General features: G+C 40.6%; 1 protein-coding gene across 1 annotated transcript in view; it reads right to left on the bottom strand.

Annotated features, from left to right (window-relative positions):
- The window catches only part of EGFR (epidermal growth factor receptor), a 569,017-nt gene that overhangs the window by 133,009 nt on the left and 414,592 nt on the right, over positions 1-21,416 (bottom strand). Inside the window, exons 8-11 of the mRNA XM_085631553.1 lie at positions 20,161-20,277; positions 13,808-13,928; positions 13,635-13,708; positions 2,646-2,736 (exon numbers count right to left, since the gene is read on the bottom strand). Of these exons, the coding sequence (XP_085487679.1) occupies positions 2,646-2,736; positions 13,635-13,708; positions 13,808-13,928; positions 20,161-20,277 (403 nt within the window). The remainder of the gene's footprint in view (positions 1-2,645; positions 2,737-13,634; positions 13,709-13,807; positions 13,929-20,160; positions 20,278-21,416) is intronic.

Raw genomic sequence — 21,416 nt, 5'->3', positions numbered from 1 at the left:
TTTCTTCTATTATGTTGAGTGTGGAGGTGTTATCAGCATCCAAGTTCTAGAAAGTTTTAAAATCTTCCCAGGCCCCTTCCCAGAGTTTTCAAGTTGATTATGTTTTGTCAAATAACCTAGGGTGGCATCTGGTGCTCAGAATGTAATCAAAATGAGAGTGGCCCTTCATACATTCATAGGCCAATATGAAATGAAGATTCTTTGGGTGTCAAAATATGTATGTAGATTATGGATTTGCAGACCCAATTTAATGTATGGATATCTGTAAGATAATTTTAGATGTTATATCTAATTTTAAACAATGTTATGATGGCTTATATGGAAAGGATCTGGCGTTCCTGCAGAGCACCTTCCGACAGAGAAAATTTCAAATTAGCTCTCAACAACTACCGCAAACAACTGAAAAATGCCAAGGAGAATGCCCTGGCCACCCGCCTTGAAGCCAACTCGAACCACAGCAAAGAACTATTCTGCAACATCAAAGAAGTATACAAACCCACAGCCACCGAACATTCCATCAACCCTCCTGGACCTCTGCGATTCTCTCGCAGAATTCTTCCATAGCAAAATCGCCACCTTCTATGAACACTTCAACCCTCAACCACCACTTGCTGATATAAACGGACTCCCCTCCATCATCGACCGCAATCTAGACACAATCACTGCATTGGATCCTCTCTCCACACAGTCCACTGCCACCATCATGAGCACATCCACTCAGAGGCACCCAGAGATCCCCGCTCCCACCATATGCTCAACCTAGAGAACAACTCCATCAGCAAAGAACTCACCACCATCCTCAGCACTTCCATCAACTCCGCCATCTTCCGAGCGGGTTGGAAGCACGCAGAGGTCAAACCGTTCCTCAAAAAAACCTCCGCAGACCCTGAAGAACTCAAAAACTACCGCCCATTTTCCCTGCTCCCTTTTCCAGCTAAAGTCCTGGAGAAAGCAATTAACATCCAACTCACCAATCATCTGGAAACTAACTAACTCCTGAACCCCTTCCAATCAGAATTCTTCTCAAATCACAGCACAGAACCTGCTCTGATTACAGTCAATGATATCAGGGCTCTCCTAGACAAGGGAGATACCACAGCCCTAATACTGCTCGACCTCTCCAAAGCCTTTGACACCGTGTCAACTAGACCATCCTACAGGGTCTCCATCAGATGGGAATGCAAGGGAAAGCCCTTAAATGGATTACGTCCTTTCTCATTGGTAGAATCTAGAGCATCCGCCTCCCGCCTTTCTCCTAAGGCCCAAAAGACATCATTTGCGGCGTCCCACATGTGTCAGAAAAATGCCATCTTATCATCATGTTTCCTCATCTTACGAATGTTGAAGAAAATATTCAAATGGCTTCCCAGCAAGACCAGACGCACAGTCACCCAGGCACTCATTACCAGCCGCCTGGACTATGACAATGCCCTTTACTTGGGGATCACCACAGAACTTCAAAACAGGCTCCAGACCATTCAGAATGCAGCAGAGGTGAACCCACATTACCCCTGCCTCAAAGCACTACACTGGCTGCCCATCAACAAAGAGTGCCAGTTCAAACTACTCATCCATGCCTACAAGGCCCTCCACAACAAGGGTCCAGCCTACCTTAACCATATAGTTAACTTCCACCAGCCCGTCAGACAGCTGCGCTATGCATCTCTCTCCCTGGCTCACACTCCAAACATCCACAGAAACAGGAGCGGCAGTCATGGTTTTCCCACTTACCTACAAAGTCCTGGAACACTCTCCCACTCCAGCTCCGAACAGCTTCAACCCTGCAGGAGCTCAGGGCCCGAAGACCTGGTTGATCGATGGATAGCCCTCAGCAGCTGCTCTTGCTCTACCCGCCCTCAGTGCCTGGATACTCCCATGGGTGATAAGCAGCCCTCTATGAATCCTGATTGATTATCTATATTTGTATCCTGAGATCACAAATAATGAAGATCTAAGTGTTATTGATATTTGCTTTAACTACTAGATATAATCTGTTATTTGTCCGTGTATTAGATGTGCAATAGCGTGAGAAAAGATTTTGAATCTAGATATTCCTTTTGTCATATTCATTTTGTATGAACAACTTTTGAAAGAAATGGTTTATAAATATGATGGTTGTGTCAGGTCCTAGCAAAACTGGAAATCACAAAGCGCCAAGAAAAGCCAAGAAAAGAAGTCTTCTCAAGTTATGCAACAAAGCTATGAACAACATTCTGGTATAAGTGGTCCTCTCCCCCCACTTCCTCATTTTGGAAAGTATCTGAAAGCCCCTATCTACACACCATATTACATTAACCTCTGATAGATAACATGAAGAGGTTTCTTTGCTCAAGCCAGCAAGATGAATGTACATTTCTAGTCATCTTTGCAGTATGGTCCTACTACACACACATGTGCCTACAGGGTTAGTGATGGAGGATTGATTAAATCATTGTGAGTGAAAGAGTGAAGTCACTTAATCACCAACCTATCTTCCTTAGTTATTCATTCACCATCAAACAAAAACCACAAAAAGTATTGAACAAGTATATGAGTTAGTTATATGAGTTGACATTAAAAATAACTCAGAACCTTCTATAAACTTTGATAACTAGAAATTCCTTCTTTCTCTGTTCCAAGATAAACCAGAATTTAGTTTCACTTACGAAGTCTTTGATCTACCACGGATAATTTCCAGGTTTTCAAAAGCATGGAGATGAGTTGCATTATCAGGCCAGGCCTGAATCGCCAAATATCCTATAATGAAAGAAAAATGTTTTACCCTCAACACTTTGAAAAAAGTACATCATTTATAGGGAATTTATAATTAAACTGAATAGACTTGTAAACAATACTTGTACACACTGAGATAATTTTCTACTAACATGCCTGGCTGAATGTACCCTGATCACTGATACAGTTTATGTCATTTTGATATATAATTGTATTGTTTTTGATAAACACAAGAACATAAGTCGAAATTATAAGAAAGAAAAAACGATGCATATATTGTCCCTATATTTGGTTAATAAGTATAATGTACAACAGCATAATAATTTGTAGCAGAAGAAAACTCCAATGTTGATAATGCTCATTCAATAAGTCATTATGTTGCGAGCCACATCTAGCATATAAAATAAGTAAATCAAGTAATTTAAAAGATTAAAAGAGAAGAAAGAAAAGAGAGCATAGAGATGAAGTCAGAATAGAGTTATAGCCTAATTCGACACACTAAGCAATGAGGTGAGATCTTTTGATTGGATATACCTAGGAGACGACTCAATTTTAACTTGTTTATCTGTGAGAAGTATCATTTTAATCTGTTTAGTATGAAGACGCTGTTGCATCTTTATTGCAAGCGTCAGAAATTACCCCTGTGTAATAGCAGCCAGTGGACTGTTTAGTGCCAATGAAACTCTTTGTGACCTTTGGGGTCTCCATGCCCCATAATCAATATGTTCTTTCGGAAGTTTCCATTTGCTTACTTTTATAGGAACATCTTAAGATGTAGGCACTCAAAAGTCCATGGTGAATCATAAAAACTCTCATTTAGATATTCAAGCACACATTAGCATGAGCACAGTTAATGCTAAATGAGATGTAATCCATTAGCCTTACAACCACTGCTGGGAAGAAATATGAGTAGTTGTATGGAGCAATGTGTGCCCTGTCCAACTTTCCTTTAAACAGCAGACATGAAGCTCACCAGCAGGACTTTGCCATCCATTCCAGGTCTGTAGTCAACAAGACCAAAGCAGGAGTGTTAAGCTATATAAAAAGCATTAGTGATTCTTTGAGGGGGGGTCACTAAAAAACACCTGGTGGGCAGGGGCCAGAGAGTTGAGGCAAAATAAGCAACATTTGCAACACATCAGGTGAGTAACATGGTAAACACTTTGCAGGGTTCTGTAAGTACATTTAAGTTGCATTCAGTATTCTCCACAAGAGCTTTTCTTTGAACTTTAAAGTCAAATATTGCATTTTTGCAGGGAAAATCTCAACAATATTAAAGATGGAACCACTGGGTTCTTATATTAAAGAATTGGCGATGCTGAGAGATTAACTTTACGGAGAGTTTTTGGCCCCCACCACAAATTTTGTAAACTTTTATCCTCCCACCGCAAACCTAGCCCCTTTTTTACTCAGAACGTGAGAGCATGTCGTGTTACTGCCAGCACTGCTAACTTTGGAATTGGGGAAACAATGTCGCTCAACATCCAGTGATTCTGGGCGAATCACTAAATATAACCATGCCTCACAGATTAATACGACCATGTGTAATAATAGCTGGTGCCCATGAAAAGCACTCCAATACATTTGGGTCGAATTTGCACGGTTCACTGACAAAATATCGCCTCCTAAAATATACTGCTACAAAAATATCGGGACATAAATATCAAAGTTGAAAATATTGTGAACCGATACTTATAATAGTAAGTACAAAAATATAGGAGGGAAATATTGTTGTCACTAATATCAATGTATAAAATATCATTTTTTAAATATACATAAATTTAAATTGTAAATATAAAATAATACCATTCATATAATAAAAATAAAACATATTTAGTGTTTATTTGACTAAATCTAACAATTATAATTATTTTTTAAAAGTTAAACACACATATGTGTATGTGTATATATATATATATATATGTGTGTGTTTACTTATAGCTAATTAAAAAAGTAATATGAAATTAATAATTTTGGTTTATATTATAATTTGCAATTTTCTTAAACAATGTAATAATTTAACAATAAATATATATAAAATATATATGTATACACATATAGATATATATAATATATAAATATATATATATACCCAATAACATACAAAAAAATGAAAACAAGCCATTTCAATTACAAATAAAAAAGTAAACAACATAAAAAATGACAATTTGCAAAAAATATTTAAAACATTAAAAACAATAATTATAAATATTAGTTTTAAATATACAAAAACAAAATAATTTAAATTGTAATAATATAAAATAAACTATTCAAATTTACATTTAATACATATACTATTCCCACTACAATTTATACAAAAGTAGGAAAAGTGTTCGACTGAGGAGGGATAACATATACTACTGCCACTTCACACAATGCAACTGTAGGAAAACTGTTACATTACACAGGGTATAATTTACTATTAAAAAACACAAAGAACTATCCTGGGTCTAAAAGTGAACAATGATCACAAGTGGCAGAGGTTAGTTACGGTAAACTCCCACTAGGAAAAATCCCTTTATAGGACTGGAACCCTCACTCACCCTAGGTGACATGCTTCATCATTGAGTTCTTTCTCCAGATGGAAAAACCTAGTTCCACCGAGGGCTACAACCCCCTCACTGTAAGGGAGGAGTCCAGGGATGTTATATGTAAAGATGAGGCTGTATACAAAGGAGATCCTTTTTAGTCCCTTATGCGGTGAGTGGAGTGAGAAAACAACAGCGCAAACAATAAGCTAATTTAGGAAAAAGAGTGTGGTGAAGTTAAAACTGAGTGGTGAGAACCAAAATATTTTTGGCTCCGGGGTCATTAAGGGATCATGAGCATTTCTGATGCTCCGACACGCTCAAAGAGCACATCAGAACAGCAGCGGATCATCCCGCAGCCCGATACCCCCACCTACTGCATCACTGCGGACCGCCCGACATCATAATCAGCCCCTACATTTTTGTAAATGATATTGATAACTTTGATGTTTTCAAAATCAATATTACTTACATTAAATCGATATTTTTGACAACGATATTCTTGCAGATGATATTTCCATATCACGATATTTTGGGCACAATATTTTTGTTTCGATAATTTGTCTGAATACCATTTGCACTGTATAAAAATGCAAAAAAAACTAAGGCACTCACTGGAAAAACTCTTCTGTCTTTACCTCCCTACAGCATTAAGGCAAATTGAGAAAATGCCTTTTAAAGGCAATTGAAATCTATGGTATTGATGGAGTGCAAGTGGTTAGGTAGAAGAAGCTATACAGAAAAAAAGTAATTTCAATGTGCAGACTGTTGTGCTATACTGCCCTTCTCACATCTCTTGACTAACCGTCTGATTTCCGCCAGTTGTATCAACATTTTTGATTCTCTTCACATTCTTTTGTTTCTCTTAGAGCTGAAAACAAAGCTCTAGTGGGTTGGCGGGGCCTTCAGACTGTATTGCGAGCCATAGTAGAGGGCTTCTACTTCACCTCTATATCAGGGTATGGGTGCATGTACAGTTGGTGGAAGCTCACTGTTATTCTGGAGATGTACTCCTGAGAGAGCTGTCTAACAACACTTTGTTTGAACCCCATATCCGGGGTACTCCACTACTGACTGAGTGTTTCTATGTGGTAGTTTTATGTGTGTGCGATGGTACGTGCTCTGTGGATGGTACTCTGATCAAGGCCTTTGACATGTAGTATTATATGGAAGCTCCCTGCATTAGAGTTAAGCCCATTCTAACTTCCAGGTCCTGCAAACTGACCCTGAGGGTGATGGCTTGGGGACCTTGTAGTGATTGACACTCTGTCTGATTTTTGCCCTATAACTGCAGTGCGGCTAAATCCGTTGGGGAAACTTGTGCTGCTTGGATGCCTGACATGCTCAGTTATTGGTCAAATCTCCTTACGATTCCTGGACAATGGCTGTACTTGTTTTACCCCTTGCCACTTCCTACACCTTTAAGTGTACTGAGTCTGGGAAAATATCTTGAACATTTCTCCTTGGACTGGTTGGCACTAAAAACTGACTTTGACGTTACCTTACACTCTGACTGAGTCCTAGCTTCCCCCCAGTTTCGATATTTTTGGATAAACATAGACTCTGAAATCTGTTCTTTTTTCAACTTGACACCACCCAGAACATCAGCAACAACAGCTGAGAAGATATTGAGCTACAGGTATCAGGATACCCCTATATTTCTGTTCCCTGCCATCCAAGGCTTATGACAAAGCCTAGGAAAATTAAGCAACACTGCTGTAGTGCTCTTTCTAGAAAACATCTAGTTAGTCTGCATGTAAGAAATAGTTGATACCGGCAAGGAGGAATGACTTAAAGTACAAGTCAGTCCAGGAGCTATGAGTATCAAAGGCATGAATTTAAGAAAGATTATCTGATGCATCATAAAGTGGTTAAGTACAATCCAAAGTCATCAAAAGACTGCACTTGTTTACGTTTCCTAAAACGCCATAGTGAACAGTTAGGTCCATAATCCATGGGGGTACAGAGATTACGGCTTGAGCAAGGTCAGAGAATTTCATTTTGATTTTGTTGGGGTCTCTGTTGAGGCTAAGAAGCATACTGGGGTTCCCGCTCTGTCACCATAGAACTAGGCTAGGGCTTGTCATGCTCAACTCTGATTCTTTAGAAACGTCATCGTATGATTTATGATCATTGAGACACTGCTGTTTAAACAACCAGTAACACCCTAGCCGGAATACTGGCAGCTCTTTTATTCCCAGTTGGTGCCATTCAGTCTAGTGATCACATACCAGACCACTGCATGGCCCCACAACACAAAAATCACGACTGTATCTAGCATCACTGAGATTTAGCCTCCTAAAATGTATTACCATCATAGATCAGAAATATAAAGGAGTTAATCCATCTCCTGCGAACATGTTGGCTTCCTGGCTATTGATGTAGGCCTAGAGTAGGTGGTCGCTTGAGCTGTGAGTGATGCATAGTCTACTGCTCAATGGAACCGCAGGCAGTAGACACCCTGAACACTGACTGAGTACATTTATCCCTTGGTTGACCATTAGCACCCCTTCCGGAGACTCTGAGTCCCCTGTTCAGAATTAGCTCAGGTTTTCTGTGCTTAAACACTAAGGGCCTGATTACGGCTTTTGGCAGTGCTGGGGTAGGCGGCCCACCACTGCTGCGCCCCAGCACCGCCAAGAGTCACTGCTGCCCGCCCACCACATTACATGTGTTTTGCAGTCTGGCAGGCAGGTAGCGTGGCTGTTCCCCCTGAGGTGCCTCTTTCAAAGACGTCGGTTATCTGAGGATTGGAATCTGATTTTAGAGACAATGTAGTCCAGTATCAATAAATACAGGCTAACCATCACACTGCAGGCAGAAATTTGTGTAAATTGCACTAGAATAAAATTTTTGCTCAGATCTTAGTCCCAGCAAGTGATTGGACTTCTGTTTTTTTTTTGTTATCTGCCCTAGCTTTGCAGACTGTAAATAGAGCTATCTTCTTCTTTTGAAAGATAAATGTCACTGGACATTGATTTTGTTGTGTATGATATAACTGCCTGGAGACCTTGAGGATACACCTCAGTGGTGCCAAAGTATCAGTCAGGACCACAAGTGCCTAAAAAATACATTGGAATACACTTGTTCGTACTCCATGAGTCAGAATGGTAGAAAGATGATTTCCACATTATACATGTAACTGAATATCTTTACTGGGTGGTCCGTTATGTGGTGTTTGCTAGATTTTATAATCTACATCACAGGGTTGGAATTTCAGCATGGTAACTTAACACTTCACAGGGTATGCTTGCTGGGGGAGCAATATTGCAGAGTGCCGTGTGAATGTGTTGGTACTATGTTGCGGCACTGTGACTGGTCAGAGTGTGGAGCCAAGAACGGGCTTTATGACAGAGTAACAGACAAATTAAACCAAGTTGAGGGTATAAGACCCCATTAGCCCTTCGCTACCTGGTGTTAAGTAGGAATATTGGACAAGTTACTCCAGTAGAAGTGGTGATACATTTGCACCTTAGCTCCCCACTTAATGGCTGTAGCGGCCATTGGGTGGTGATCTACACCATCAATGGATGTATATGAACAGCTTTAATGCGATCATTACATCCTGTACTTAAAAATACCAACAAAGCTTTATTTAAGCCAAACCAATCTGCAGCATCAGCATTGACTCTGTATGCATATTTAGCTTTTTCCAGATGTTATTTATTTTTCACTGTTTTCAGCGGCTGAGAATTTGAGCAGGAATACAGTCAGTTGAGTTTTTTGCTGTCCTTAAATCAAAATGCTTACCATCATTCTCAGGTATAAAAGCATGGTGGGTATTTTGCTGGGCATGGGGCACTGGTTAGAGGGGGGATTAGGTGACCTACTCGCCCTCGCCACCATCCCCCGCATCCGATGAGCAACCGCCGGCGGCAGATCATTCTCCCACCTCGCCGCCAATACATGGAACACCCTCCCCATCCACCTGCGACAGACCCAGGACCTGCTGACCTTCAGGAGACTTCTCAAGACCTGGCTGTTCGAGCAGTAGCAGCACCCCTCCCCCCCCCCCATCAGCGCCTTGAGACCCTCACGGCTGAGTAGTGTGCTCTACAAATGGATTGATTGATTGATATATCATGATTTCTCTCAGATGATCGCAATACCTGTGCTAATGGTGCAACAATGTCTCTACACCACTGCTGCTGCTGTGTGACTCCATGGCCACTGAGAACATCTGACCAAAGGTGACCCTTCAGTGCCCCAGACGAATGGACTGACAACAGCGCTCAAACCTCACAGTACCTACAGCTGTTTTGTTAATTCTTTATTAGAAGGGTATTATATTTTCACCACAAGATACAAGTGTGATGGTAAAAGATTGGGTGCCTGGTTATGCCAACTTCTCCGGAGTGTGAAGCAGCTCTCGTTGAAAGTAGGAGATCAGGACTGTGACAGACATGCACACACACACTTGGGCAGGAAACATGAACAGGGTCAGGAAGCCAGGGATTCAGATCTGAATGATATGGATACTAGGAAAGAGACACAGACAAGAGCACTGGGATAGTGAGTCATGGACATTGACACAGAAAGTACAGGCATTTGTGCTTGTAATCAATGGATCAGGGAGAAGTTCACACTGGAGCAAGGAAACACAGAAACAGCGGTTTAGAGACATGAGAAATCAGTTACTTATGCAGGTACAGAGAGAGAGAGAATGTGTCTGGGATATGAAGGAACTGGAACATGGAAAAACGGACTAAGAGAGGGGGGTCATCAGAAAATGAGAAGGCCTGGGCATTGGGACATGGAAGCATAGACACTCGGGTGAGAAGATACAGGCACTGGGAATGGAAGGCACAGACAAATGGAAATTAAATGGAAAACAGATACTAAGGCTAGAAGGTACTCACATTGGAACAGATAAATAAGCACGCTGCAATCTAAAAAACTAAAGGTACTGAGGTGTGCGGGCATAAAGCATACACTGGGACAAGGAAACAGGGAAACAAAGACAGGTAGACATGTAAACAGATACTGGATCTGGAAACATGGACAAGCACTGAACCGGGGATGGATGGCCTGGAACAGAGGGACAAGTAGAGACGAACAGACACTCAGAATGGAAAATATTGACACTCACAATTTGATAGTAAGATGCAGGCACCGCCATGGGGCCAGGGAGATGGCAATATGCATAATGAAACAGTTAAACACTAACATATAAACTAGACCAAACAGGCAGTGACGCACATCCGGAAAGGAAGACACCAATCAGCATGATGGGACACAGAGATCTGAATACTGCCATCCATAGCGCTACTTGGCCTTGTGCAACACAAAAGCAAGTACCATACCATAATATGTTTTAGAATTTGTGTCAAATGCATGGAGCAAACACACATAAGTGTATCTGCAAGTTATTAATTGAATAAAATATCTATTACCTATCAGAATTTTGCTCTTTTATGTAACAATCCTCTTGTGACATTAGTCATTGTGAGATGCATCCTGCTACTGGAATATCTGACACACTAGACAACATTATGATATTCACTAGGCAACCTGACATTGGTATGGGTCAGACACTCAAGAGGCTACCTCTTTCTTACAAGAAAGGTAGTTCAAAGTAGTAATGGACAAACTTACTACACTTCTGCAGTGGCAAAATGCAGAGCCACACAATATTCAACCCATTTCTGATCAGGTTTACCTACTACATCAGATGACTTTGTGAGGTCATGAGAACCTCCCCATCTACTCAGGATTCTTTGAAGAAGACAAACAACAGTATCTGAGCCATCTTGGAAGAACACAAAGAAACACTATCAGCAAAAGTGAATGAATGCAGGTGAAATATTGCACTGGTAAGGCATAAAGGGTGTGTAACAGGTTAAATAACTGGATCACTGAAACATCCTAAAACAATTAACACAAATATATATGCTGGAGCAAACAATCCTGAGAACAATCATTGATAATGGACTTGCCATTGAATCCATCAGACATGGAGCACAAAAATTCCATACAAAGATTAAGGTTGCCTAAAGTAGACTATTTCAACCAATCACAAAAGGCTACATGCATCTGACATTTGGACCAGACCAAAGACTCACCAAATCAAACTCAGATCTAGTTGTCAGCAAACAAATACGCCTAGCTCAAGGGCCTAGAATGGGCTTACACCACTCTATTCCTCAAACTATAACAACTTCACAATCAGCTCAGGTTTGTTTTGAAGTGCTAAAAGTCTTACCAGTTTACTTTTGAAACCGTTCACCAGACATTTATTCAGAAAAGCACCTCAGTCCTGTTTTCATAAAACAATTAAACTTCTAGATCAGAGTTTCTTAACCGGAGGGCCTTGGACCCCAGGGGTCTCCAGCACCTATTCCGGTGGTCTGTGATCCCATATGACCTCTAGTTATTATTTTCTGTCAATAATCATGAGCATTTTTACTGAAGCAATTGTATAAAGATGTCTGCTTCTAAGTAGATAATAGTTTCATCAAGTAGCAATAATTCTTACTTAAAGTCTACTGTATCCGAAACATTTTTAAAACGTTTTAATCAAAAGTTGAGGACAGTCACTGTTCTTATTCAAACATGCTAGGGCCTGATCTAACAAATCAGCTTCTGACTAAAAACATGTTTGATTTCTTTAAGATTTTCTAGCACATCAAATGCATGTAAATGCTCAGGGAACCAGTGTTCTAATCGCTCAGTGATTTATTGTTTATACTTTAGCAGACTGCCCAAGGGGCTCTTCCCGGCTTATTGTTATCCAATCTACTGCTTCACAATGGCAGGCACTTAGAGGCTCCACAAATCTACAATCCTCTTATTGGGAAAGAGGCAAGCCTGCACTTTTTAGCAGAGCTGAATTACTTGCACAGGCCGAGTACGACTTTTCAATAGGAGGCATGTACTCTGGCATAAGGAGCACCTGGTCTTGTAGCTTTCAGGAAATCACTGCTTTGCCACCTTCTGACATAGCGATTCTGCATGGTGTCCCACTTTGACCATACTAAGCTTGATTGCATTCTTGCGTTTGTCTGAGGGCAATGTGAATCAGTTTGCTACTTCTGTCCCACCACTGAGAGCTCTAATTTGAGATGAGTACTTATTGATTTGTGAATGTGATATGGGTACTATACTAGTGTGTAGTTGGTGTCATATTTAAGCATATAGGTGCAGAAGAAAGTTCATATAGTGTGTACTTATTTGTGTAATTTTTGCATGTTATTGAAGAGGTCCAAATTTTAGAAATGGTTTGATATGGTCTCAAGCTTCCACTTGTGATTCAATGGGGTCTGCAGAAGTCAAAAGTTTAAGAACCACTGTTCTGTATCTCCTGGGAAACTGCATTTACAATGTGTGCTGTTTCCATGCAAGTGGAACAACAATTGCCTAAACCACGCTCTGCTTTAAACATGCATATGCGTGGTTAAGGCAGTCTGCGGTCTAGATATGTGGATGGGTGTGGAGAGGAACAGGAAGGATTGGGAGAGAAAACTCTGAGACACCTTATAAGTGTGACTGGGGCTGTGTTGGTGGTAGTTTTTAGAGGTTGGCGGTCTCTTTTATGGCTCAGGGTGGGGAATCGGGGTAGTTATTTTGGCAGGGGGCAGGGTTTTAGGGCTCAGGGCGGTGGTGGTCAGGGTAGTTTTAAGGGCTGGGGCTGGGTTTTAGGGCTCAGGGTGGTGGGGGTAGGGGTAGGTGCAGTCTTCAGGGGTTGGGGTCAGCTTTAGGACTCAGGGTGCAGGGCTGGGGTCGGGTCGTTTTTTGGCAGTTTGCAGGTTTGTAGGCCTAAGGGTGAGGGAGTTTTCAGGGCTGGTGTCAGTTTTAGGGCTCAGGGCAGGGGGCTGGGGTCGGGGTAGTTTTTTGACAGGGGCGAGTGTTAGGGCTCAGGGTAAGGAGACAGGGGTAGTTTTAAGGGTTAGGGCAGGTGGATTGTGGGGCTGGGATTTATCAGGTGTTAAGGCACAGGGCAGAGTGGCTGGAGTGTCTAATTTACCACACATATCCCTTTAGCAATCATGCCTTTACAACGAAAATCGTTGTAAAAGCATGCGTGGTAAAGGCATGCCTGGTATAGAATCGGTCGGGTTCCAACTGTGTTGTTTAGGCATGTGTGCTTGTATCATACAACCAGATCTCCTACTTTCCCCATTTTCTCTACTCTACTCCCACCACAGCTGCTAGAGACGGCCTGCCTCCTTCCAGCCAGGCGCTACAAGACCTTGGAGCTGCTTCAGTAAAGACACATTCTAATGGCTCTAGATAATAACAGGGAAATATTATGAAGAAAACGTCTTTTATAATAAAATTATTCTTAGGGATTCAAATTTTCTTTTAGCATGTCTTTGCACATTTTACTTCCACTGTGTTTCCGATTTTGATTTTCCATACAGTTCATTATGCAAAAGTGTATATCTTTATACTGACCTGTTATTTCTTTTACGTTTTTAAAATAGTTGAGTTTAGCGTGGTCCAAAGGCGGAATTTTTTCAAAACCATCACTACATTGATGCAGGAAAGAAACAACAAATATGTCAACAAAATGTCAATTCAAATAAAACATTTTAAAAAGTGAACCTTGACAAATATTTTCTACTTACCCAGCTAGTGTAACAGGAAGGATTATAACATCTCCCTGGATCGTGGTGCAGTTTGCAAAACTCTCAATATTAAAATGGTTAATAGCACGGACACGCGCAGTAGTAGGTAGTCCACTGCAAACTGTTAAGAAATGGAACAGATGTAAAGTTAGCATAAAGCAGCACCGCCATATGAGCATGGCTAAGATACTTATAGAGGTAAAATATTGTTTTCTTTCTATTTCAGAATTTTATGGCAAAAGGTCTCTCCACAAAAAGTAAAAAATGCATCAAGAAAGTTCTTAGTTGCCTATCTGCATCAGTCCTAATGTTTGTTTATCAAAAATGCACATTAGTGAACCATCAATAAACAAAAGCAAGATTATCTGAAAAACAGTTTCAAATATTTGCAAATCATGTGCCACAGAATATTGCTTTTTATTTGTCTTGTAGTATACGTAGCCTTTGATAACAAGAGCAGTCTGAACAACATAAGTGTGACCGAAGTTAAATAATGAAATTGCGTTTCTAAAAGATGGAAAGTTGGTATGACTGATGTAGCAAAAGTAGTTTACTTGTTCAAAATCACTCGGGTGTAATTGATTGCAATTCATTTTTTAGCCAGTTTGTCAAGCTAATAAAGTGATTTCACATTTTGGTACATATGCCTGTGGTAACTGGAATTTTGTAATCACAGTGATTTTAACTAGAATGAATGATTGATTAATTGACTGATTGATTGGTTAATTGAATTAATATTGTTAACTTGTAGAAGCGGATACAACAATTGTAAAATATACTCAGATAACAGACTTTAAAAGAGAAATATATGATTAAAAAAAGAGTTCATATATATTCTGTAGTGAGAGATATTCAATGTAAGTATTTCAGAAAACAAGGTATGTTGGACTTCCTAAATTAGACCATTCTACTAAGAAGACATCACAAGCTTGATAGAGAAGTATAAAACCTGTTTTTGCTACTAGGGACACCATGACATATACAGTGCTTAATTTGAGCCAGTAGTTGCGGGTGGGGGCATGAGCACTTACTTTTGGGACTAGCACCTATTTTTCTGCATCAGTCATTTACCGCAAACAAAAGAGGGAAAAACACACAATGGAAAAGAAGAGGGAAGAAAAAGAGGGGAAAATATCACAAATGTAGAAAGTAGGGACCTGCAAAAGTGAGCTGAAGGGAAAGGGAGTGGGTGTAAGTGGATTAAAGAGGTCATCACTCGATTTAGGATTACACAACCTTGGCATTCCATGCCTGCACATTTAATTGCATCAGCCCTGTGTTTCAAAGAAGAGTTTTGGGCACCGGCACTCTTTAGTTTACGAATTAAACATATGATATATATCTATATCAAGGAGTGCATCTGTTAGAGAGTAATCACCCTAAAGAGTGGTTTCATCTAAGAACACTTACAAAGAAAGTCAAACACAATGGCTGAAGGCAAGAATATCATGTAGGGGTTGCATCTTCACTTTGCTATCCCTGCAATTTTCCCTGCGACCCCTGTAGCATATAAAAGTAACCAAACCATGCTTATTTATCGCCCTGAATGATTGCAATGGCACTTGCGTATATATCCGGCAATGCCCTTCTCACCATTATGGGTGGTGTCTGTCATTTATGCACAGGAGCTGCTCTTCCGTTGGAGTGGAGGAGCGTCGCCCCACTTAAATTGCCCTCCCCCAAAGCCCTCAAGATGAAAAATAAAATGGTAACTTATTACCATTTTATTTTCCATCCCCTACTCCGAGCCACATGTCAGGATGGGGCGGACTGCTGCTGACTGACAGTAGCAGGGAGGAGGGTGGGCTGGTATTGCACTGTATTAAGTGCGCATGTCTTTCTGGCTTCCCATCTTGTGAAGGCCAGCCGTACATGAGCACTTTAAACGACTCAACCCAGCTGTCTTAAGACAGCTGGGCAGAGAATAAGTGCAGGCCTCTACTGTGCTGTGGAGCACCGAGTGAGGCCGCACCCTCCAATCAGGGCGCTGCTCACAGGCAATGGAGTTACAGCATCTGGTTCCATTTCCTGGATGAAGAAGCGGTCCGTAGCAAGGATGTCGCGTTAGCTAAGTTTTATTTATTTTTTATAATATTTTACAAGCACGTGCCACCACCCTTCCTCCCTGCTGATGCCAGCCGCCACTGCTTATGCATGGAGTGCATCTCGGACATCCTCTGCATGTGAACGTGAGATTCATTCTAAAATTGTACTGTCGACGTAAGCACAGAAACCAGAGCAATGCTATGGCTGATTATATCACTTAACATTCAGACTACTCATTAATGTCGGCACCGCCTGGCTACAAAAAACCTAGGACCACGCCACATACATGAGAGGACTTTATCTGCTGGGCCTGCAGTCTCAGTTGTCCTTATGAATAAGAATAAGAGAGTGAGTGGTACAAACAGAAGCACTTGAGAATACAAGGTGAGGCACAAGGCAGATTAATTAAAAGGTGAACATCCAGTCTGTCTTTAAAACGAGTAGCGTAACTGTAAGTAGAATGTAGGACTGTTGGTAGGATGTAGTGGAGTGCAAGCAACATGTGCAGAGCCACTGCACAGTTTCAAGGGTTGGATGAATCATTAGGAATTTTGCATCTTTTATACTCCTAATAAACTACTATGGGCTTCCAAACCCTAGCACGCGCTGCATGAAAGTTGTAGTTTGCTTTCAGATATAAATTAGGCTGAAAACTGTGAATATGTTGGGGCATGCAGCATGCAAAAGTGAGTAATTAAGGGCAAAATGTACGTAGCACTAGAGGAAAAATACTGGTCGCAATTTGCAACCAGTCTTTTATTTTACAACCTGACCTACGTATTAACAAGTTGGTTCGCAAAAACAAAATCCTAGTGGGTCACACTTCAGCATGCCCCATATATATTAACATAATCACAAAACTCAACCCACTAGGAATCCCAGCAATCACAGGAATGTTGGCCTGCTGAGGTCAGCAGACCACCATGTCTGTCATTGATTTTAAATAAAGCTATTTTTCTTTTTAAATGCAACCCATTTTCCTTGAAGAAAATCAGGATGCATCTAGAACAAAATTAAAATGTATTTTAACATTTTTTAAGAGTAGGCAGTGGTCTTTCTTAAAAAATATTTTTTTCAACATTTAACAAGGGAAGTGGTCTCTTGGACACCCCTTTCCGTTTGAGAATGGCTTACCACCTCCTTTGAGGAGGTAGTGGAATTGTAATGTTTTGCTAATGAAATTTGGTCGCAAAACATTAATATATACTCTTGCGATTCAGTATTGGGAAGGGATGCCCTAAACATGCCCCTTCCAAGTACAGAATCGGTATTGGGTCACAAACCCAAATTTGTGATTTGTACATAACAGTAAGCCTTTTTACATTCGCAAACAGCTAGATTCTGCAATTCGGCTCGTTTGAAACTGCAAAAATGCTTCATACACCTGGCCCCTAGAATGTCATTTTGAATGACTTATGCAATGATGGGCCGAAAAAATGCACAGTAGGCACCAGTTCTCTCTTTTATATTAGCAGTTGGCGATTTGCCATATTGCATGCCAATGCCAGTGTGTGTGATTAACTGCAGTACCCGAAGTCATACACAGATGCAAAGTTCTGCTTCGAAATTCTTTCTTGGCCCAGCTACTTCACTTTAATAAATTGATGCTCATCTCTGTCCCACTCAACTTTAGAGATTAACCATAGCTTCCTACTTTTTGTAAACAAGGCAATTGTTAATTTAGCTCTCTTGAACTAAATTTTTCCATCGAAACACAATAAGGGACATGCCCTTGCTAATTACATTAGGAGATATGTAGTAATTAGTTCATGCTAAATTGCTGCTGATGCATAACAAGTGATAGCATCTGCCAGGGTCTGTCATAAATAAGCGGCTTTGTGTGATATTTGCCAAATCACACAGTCAACCTCTTACTTAAAGAAAGTGCTGAACTCTATATTCCTACATTAACATCTGCCTGAATTACAGCCCTGTAATTAATATAACAAGACACCTGAGTCTTGCCACACACAAGGTAAGACTACACTTTGTCTCTGCTTCCTGATGATGATTGGCAGTGGTTACCAGAGGAGACAGTGGCAGAGTCTCAGGTCATGAGCTGTGAAACGTGGTATGTATGTTCAGGTAACAGGCCACTGCACACCTCTTTGAAGGCCCATCAGCAGATCAAGGGCATTACACCATGTAAACTAAGAAACCAATAGGAGGAGCTGTTGTTTCTCTGTAGCATATATGCAAGTGTATTCTCAGGTATCTACAACATATATAGTAGCAGTTTTAGTAAAATTTGAGGGATTATTTATCCGTTTGGGGTTTTTAATTTGTCCTTGCTACAATAATATGTTTTTATTAGTAATTTTCCTTCCATCCCTGTGATGTCACTTGCTGTGATCATAATACAAGCAAACCACAACCTGCTTAGTTAAATGATTATTAGTGGAATATCTTACAACAATTTTCAAACACTATAAAGTCGCAATAGAGCTGAGTGATTCAACACATGCAAAAACAAATCTCAGATACTTTTACATAAACAGATAAACATAATTTGTATTCAAAATATTATATATTTGATATAGAACATTCAAACTAAGCACAAAACTTAAATATAAAAATGTCCCTTAGGATCAAACACAACAATTACTACTAAAGATGCCCAATCGCCCTGGAAAGATTTAAACACCACCCCCCAAAAGACAACCATGCTATCAATCAAACAGCATATATAACATTCAGGCCACAAATACCACTCATCCGTAAGCATACAACAAAACTCAATAAAATCAGAAAAAAATATTTAAAGGATAAGAAGGACCAAAGTCAGGAACCCTTATCCCATACAATTATATACAATTATATACAATTATCAGACAAACGTACAGATGACATAGATTCAGTATTACATAGTGGATCACTAGATTCCAAAATGATTATATTGGTGAAAAATCATTGTCCTTGTAGTCCAATCCTAGATTGCGCTCACCTGTTGTGGCAAGATATTCTGCTTATAATCATTTAACTGGGCAGGTTATTTTTTGCTTGTATTATGGTCTCTGTACCCCTGTTTCCCTGCCTTTGTATCGTTATGTCCAGGGCCCTCTTTTTTTTTAAGAGGGTTACTTGCTGTAATTTGATCTTGGTAGAAGTTCACATGATGTCACTCCCAATTGCATAATTGAGTTAAAGTTCGATTATGGTTGAACCTTCAGTATGCCTGGGGCGGGCACTACTCTGTCTACGATGCTGAGATACTCCTCCGATGGAGTGAGGAACGTCAGAGATTTAGCCATTTGACCATCTGCCCTATTTAGAGTGGGCGGTTACACTGGTGTAAATAAAACTGAGGGGGCCTCCCTGCACAGTACGAAGAAAGGCCCCCTCCAGGCTCAATCAGGAGCTATCTGGCCAGAGTGCAGTGCCGAGGGGGCCCCCCGCACCGTGGGGGCTGCGGGGGCCTGTGTTACACCCCTGGGCGGTTAAAGACCAGTTTTCACTGCCCGTCACTGTCAGATAAAACCTGGCTGTAAGGGGCAATGGAAACTGCAAAATGACCCCTACACCATGGGAGAGAGCTCCCATGGTGTGAGAGTTGGAGAGAGCTCCCATGGTGTGAGAGTTGGAGAGAGCTCCCATGGTGTGAGAGTTGGAGAGAGCTCCCATGGTGTGAGAGGTGGAGAGAGCTCCCATGGTGTGAGAGGTGGAGAGAGCTCCCATGGTGCGAGAGTTGGAGAGAGCTCCCACGGTGTGAGAGTTGGAGAGAGCTCCTATGGTGTGAGAGTTGGAGAGAGCTCCCATGGTGTGAGAGGTGGAGAGAGCTCCCATGGTGTGAGAGGTGGAGAGAGCTCCCATGGTGCGAGAGTTGGAGAGAGCTCCCATGGTGTGAGAGTTATTAGTCTTTCTATTTTCAAAAGCAAAATCATGGTTTGGAATTTCTTTTTTTTTTTTTTAACAATAAAACATTTTAAACATTTTAAGGATGGTAACATCGTAATGGCGGTGCTATCCGTCAAAGCGTTTAATACACTGACAGTAGCCACCTTGTTGGTAGGTTTCTGCAAATGTAAGAAATGTTCGCTGGGGCAGTTTACATCTCTAAATTCGGAGTGTGGTTACCCCTTGAGGGCAACAGTGTATGGACCATACTCTGAAGTCTAAATCAGCCCCTTAAATATATTGACAAAATGCTGTTTTAGGATTGCTTGGAGCATCAGCAGGCTCCTGTAAATTAAATCCATCATGCCATGTTTCAAAAGAATCATCATGGTTATCAGTGTTGATGAGAACTTGGCTGCCAGTGTAGGATTATGTTTTTGACAAATGACATCTATTTGTGTCTAAATGTTTACCTTTGCTGCATGGCCCATCACATTTTTTGCATTTTCTTACGCCATTTTCTTCTACCTCATAGGATTTATCATCGCAAGTGCGGACACAGGAGCCATGATCCGTTACAACATAATTGTCTGGAAAGATAAGAAATTATGTGATAGTTCACAAACATGTTTTCTTAAGCTCATAGGTTGGCAATTTTTGGGGACTTCAGTTTATTGACTTGACAACAAAAACAAAGTACACAAACTAACTATTTTACAACACGCACAATTATAAATAGATATGCTGTAATTGTCTCTTATTTTCCAGCAAAGGCCAAACATTTTTTTTAAATGAACAATGATACAAGAAGTCAGAAAATGATCTCCGAACTATGGTCTAATTTACATACTGACCATCTTTATGCTGAATCTGCTGTTCAACGCCACATCGCTTACTTCTTGAGGTGTAAAATACACCACACATATCCTCTCTTTGTTCCAAAACTGAAATCATAAAGATGTCTACCATCCCTACCTCCTTTAGGCCTATTCCCATTTGATGCCTTATAGGGGGGAAAAGTCCCCCTATGGTTCTTATATCTTTTTTATAAGTTTGTAATGCAATTGCTGGGAACTAAAAGAGGTGCGCATTGAAAGAGGTGTTGGAAGAGAGGATTTGCTGTAATAAGGGTTATTGCTTATAACTCTAGGCATTACACACTCATCATTCTTCCCATCACTTTACTTCAGTTTGTACCAAATCCATTTAGCAATTACTGGTGACAACAGGCAAAGACTCAGGCACACTCTATATTTTAAGACACACGGGTCATTCTTATAATGCTGCATACAAATTCTGTAAGCTGTTAATGAGACACCAACAAGAGAAACAGCAACCTCTGTACTAGCTGCTGATGCAGCCTATAGTTGTTAGCAAGGGTTGAAGAGGAGACCCAAATTGTTTCTCTGCAAACGTTTAAAGAGACAGCCACCCGTCTGCTGCAAAGTTCCTCAACTCTAGATCGCTGAGTAAGCCCTAGGACACGCTACATCATAAAAGGGACATTTCCTGATCCAACTACAAGTTAGACAAAATCTTAGTAAGAAAAGAAGGACTAGAGTCAAAAGTAATGCTTTTGGCAATTTTTACAAAATATACGGTAGAACAAATTGCCAAATTAGCAATCTGAGTTTTTACAACCGAATATCAAACCTTTTATGTCAACAGATTATTTTAGAGAGCTTCGAGAGACTCAAATCGTGAAGTCAAACCTCTCAACACGGAAGAT

Source organism: Triturus cristatus, chromosome 10 (genome assembly GCF_964204655.1).
Source record: "Triturus cristatus chromosome 10, aTriCri1.1, whole genome shotgun sequence".
NCBI classification, from domain to species: Eukaryota; Metazoa; Chordata; class Amphibia; order Caudata; family Salamandridae; genus Triturus; species Triturus cristatus.
This window is presented reverse-complemented; position numbering and strand designations above follow the sequence as displayed.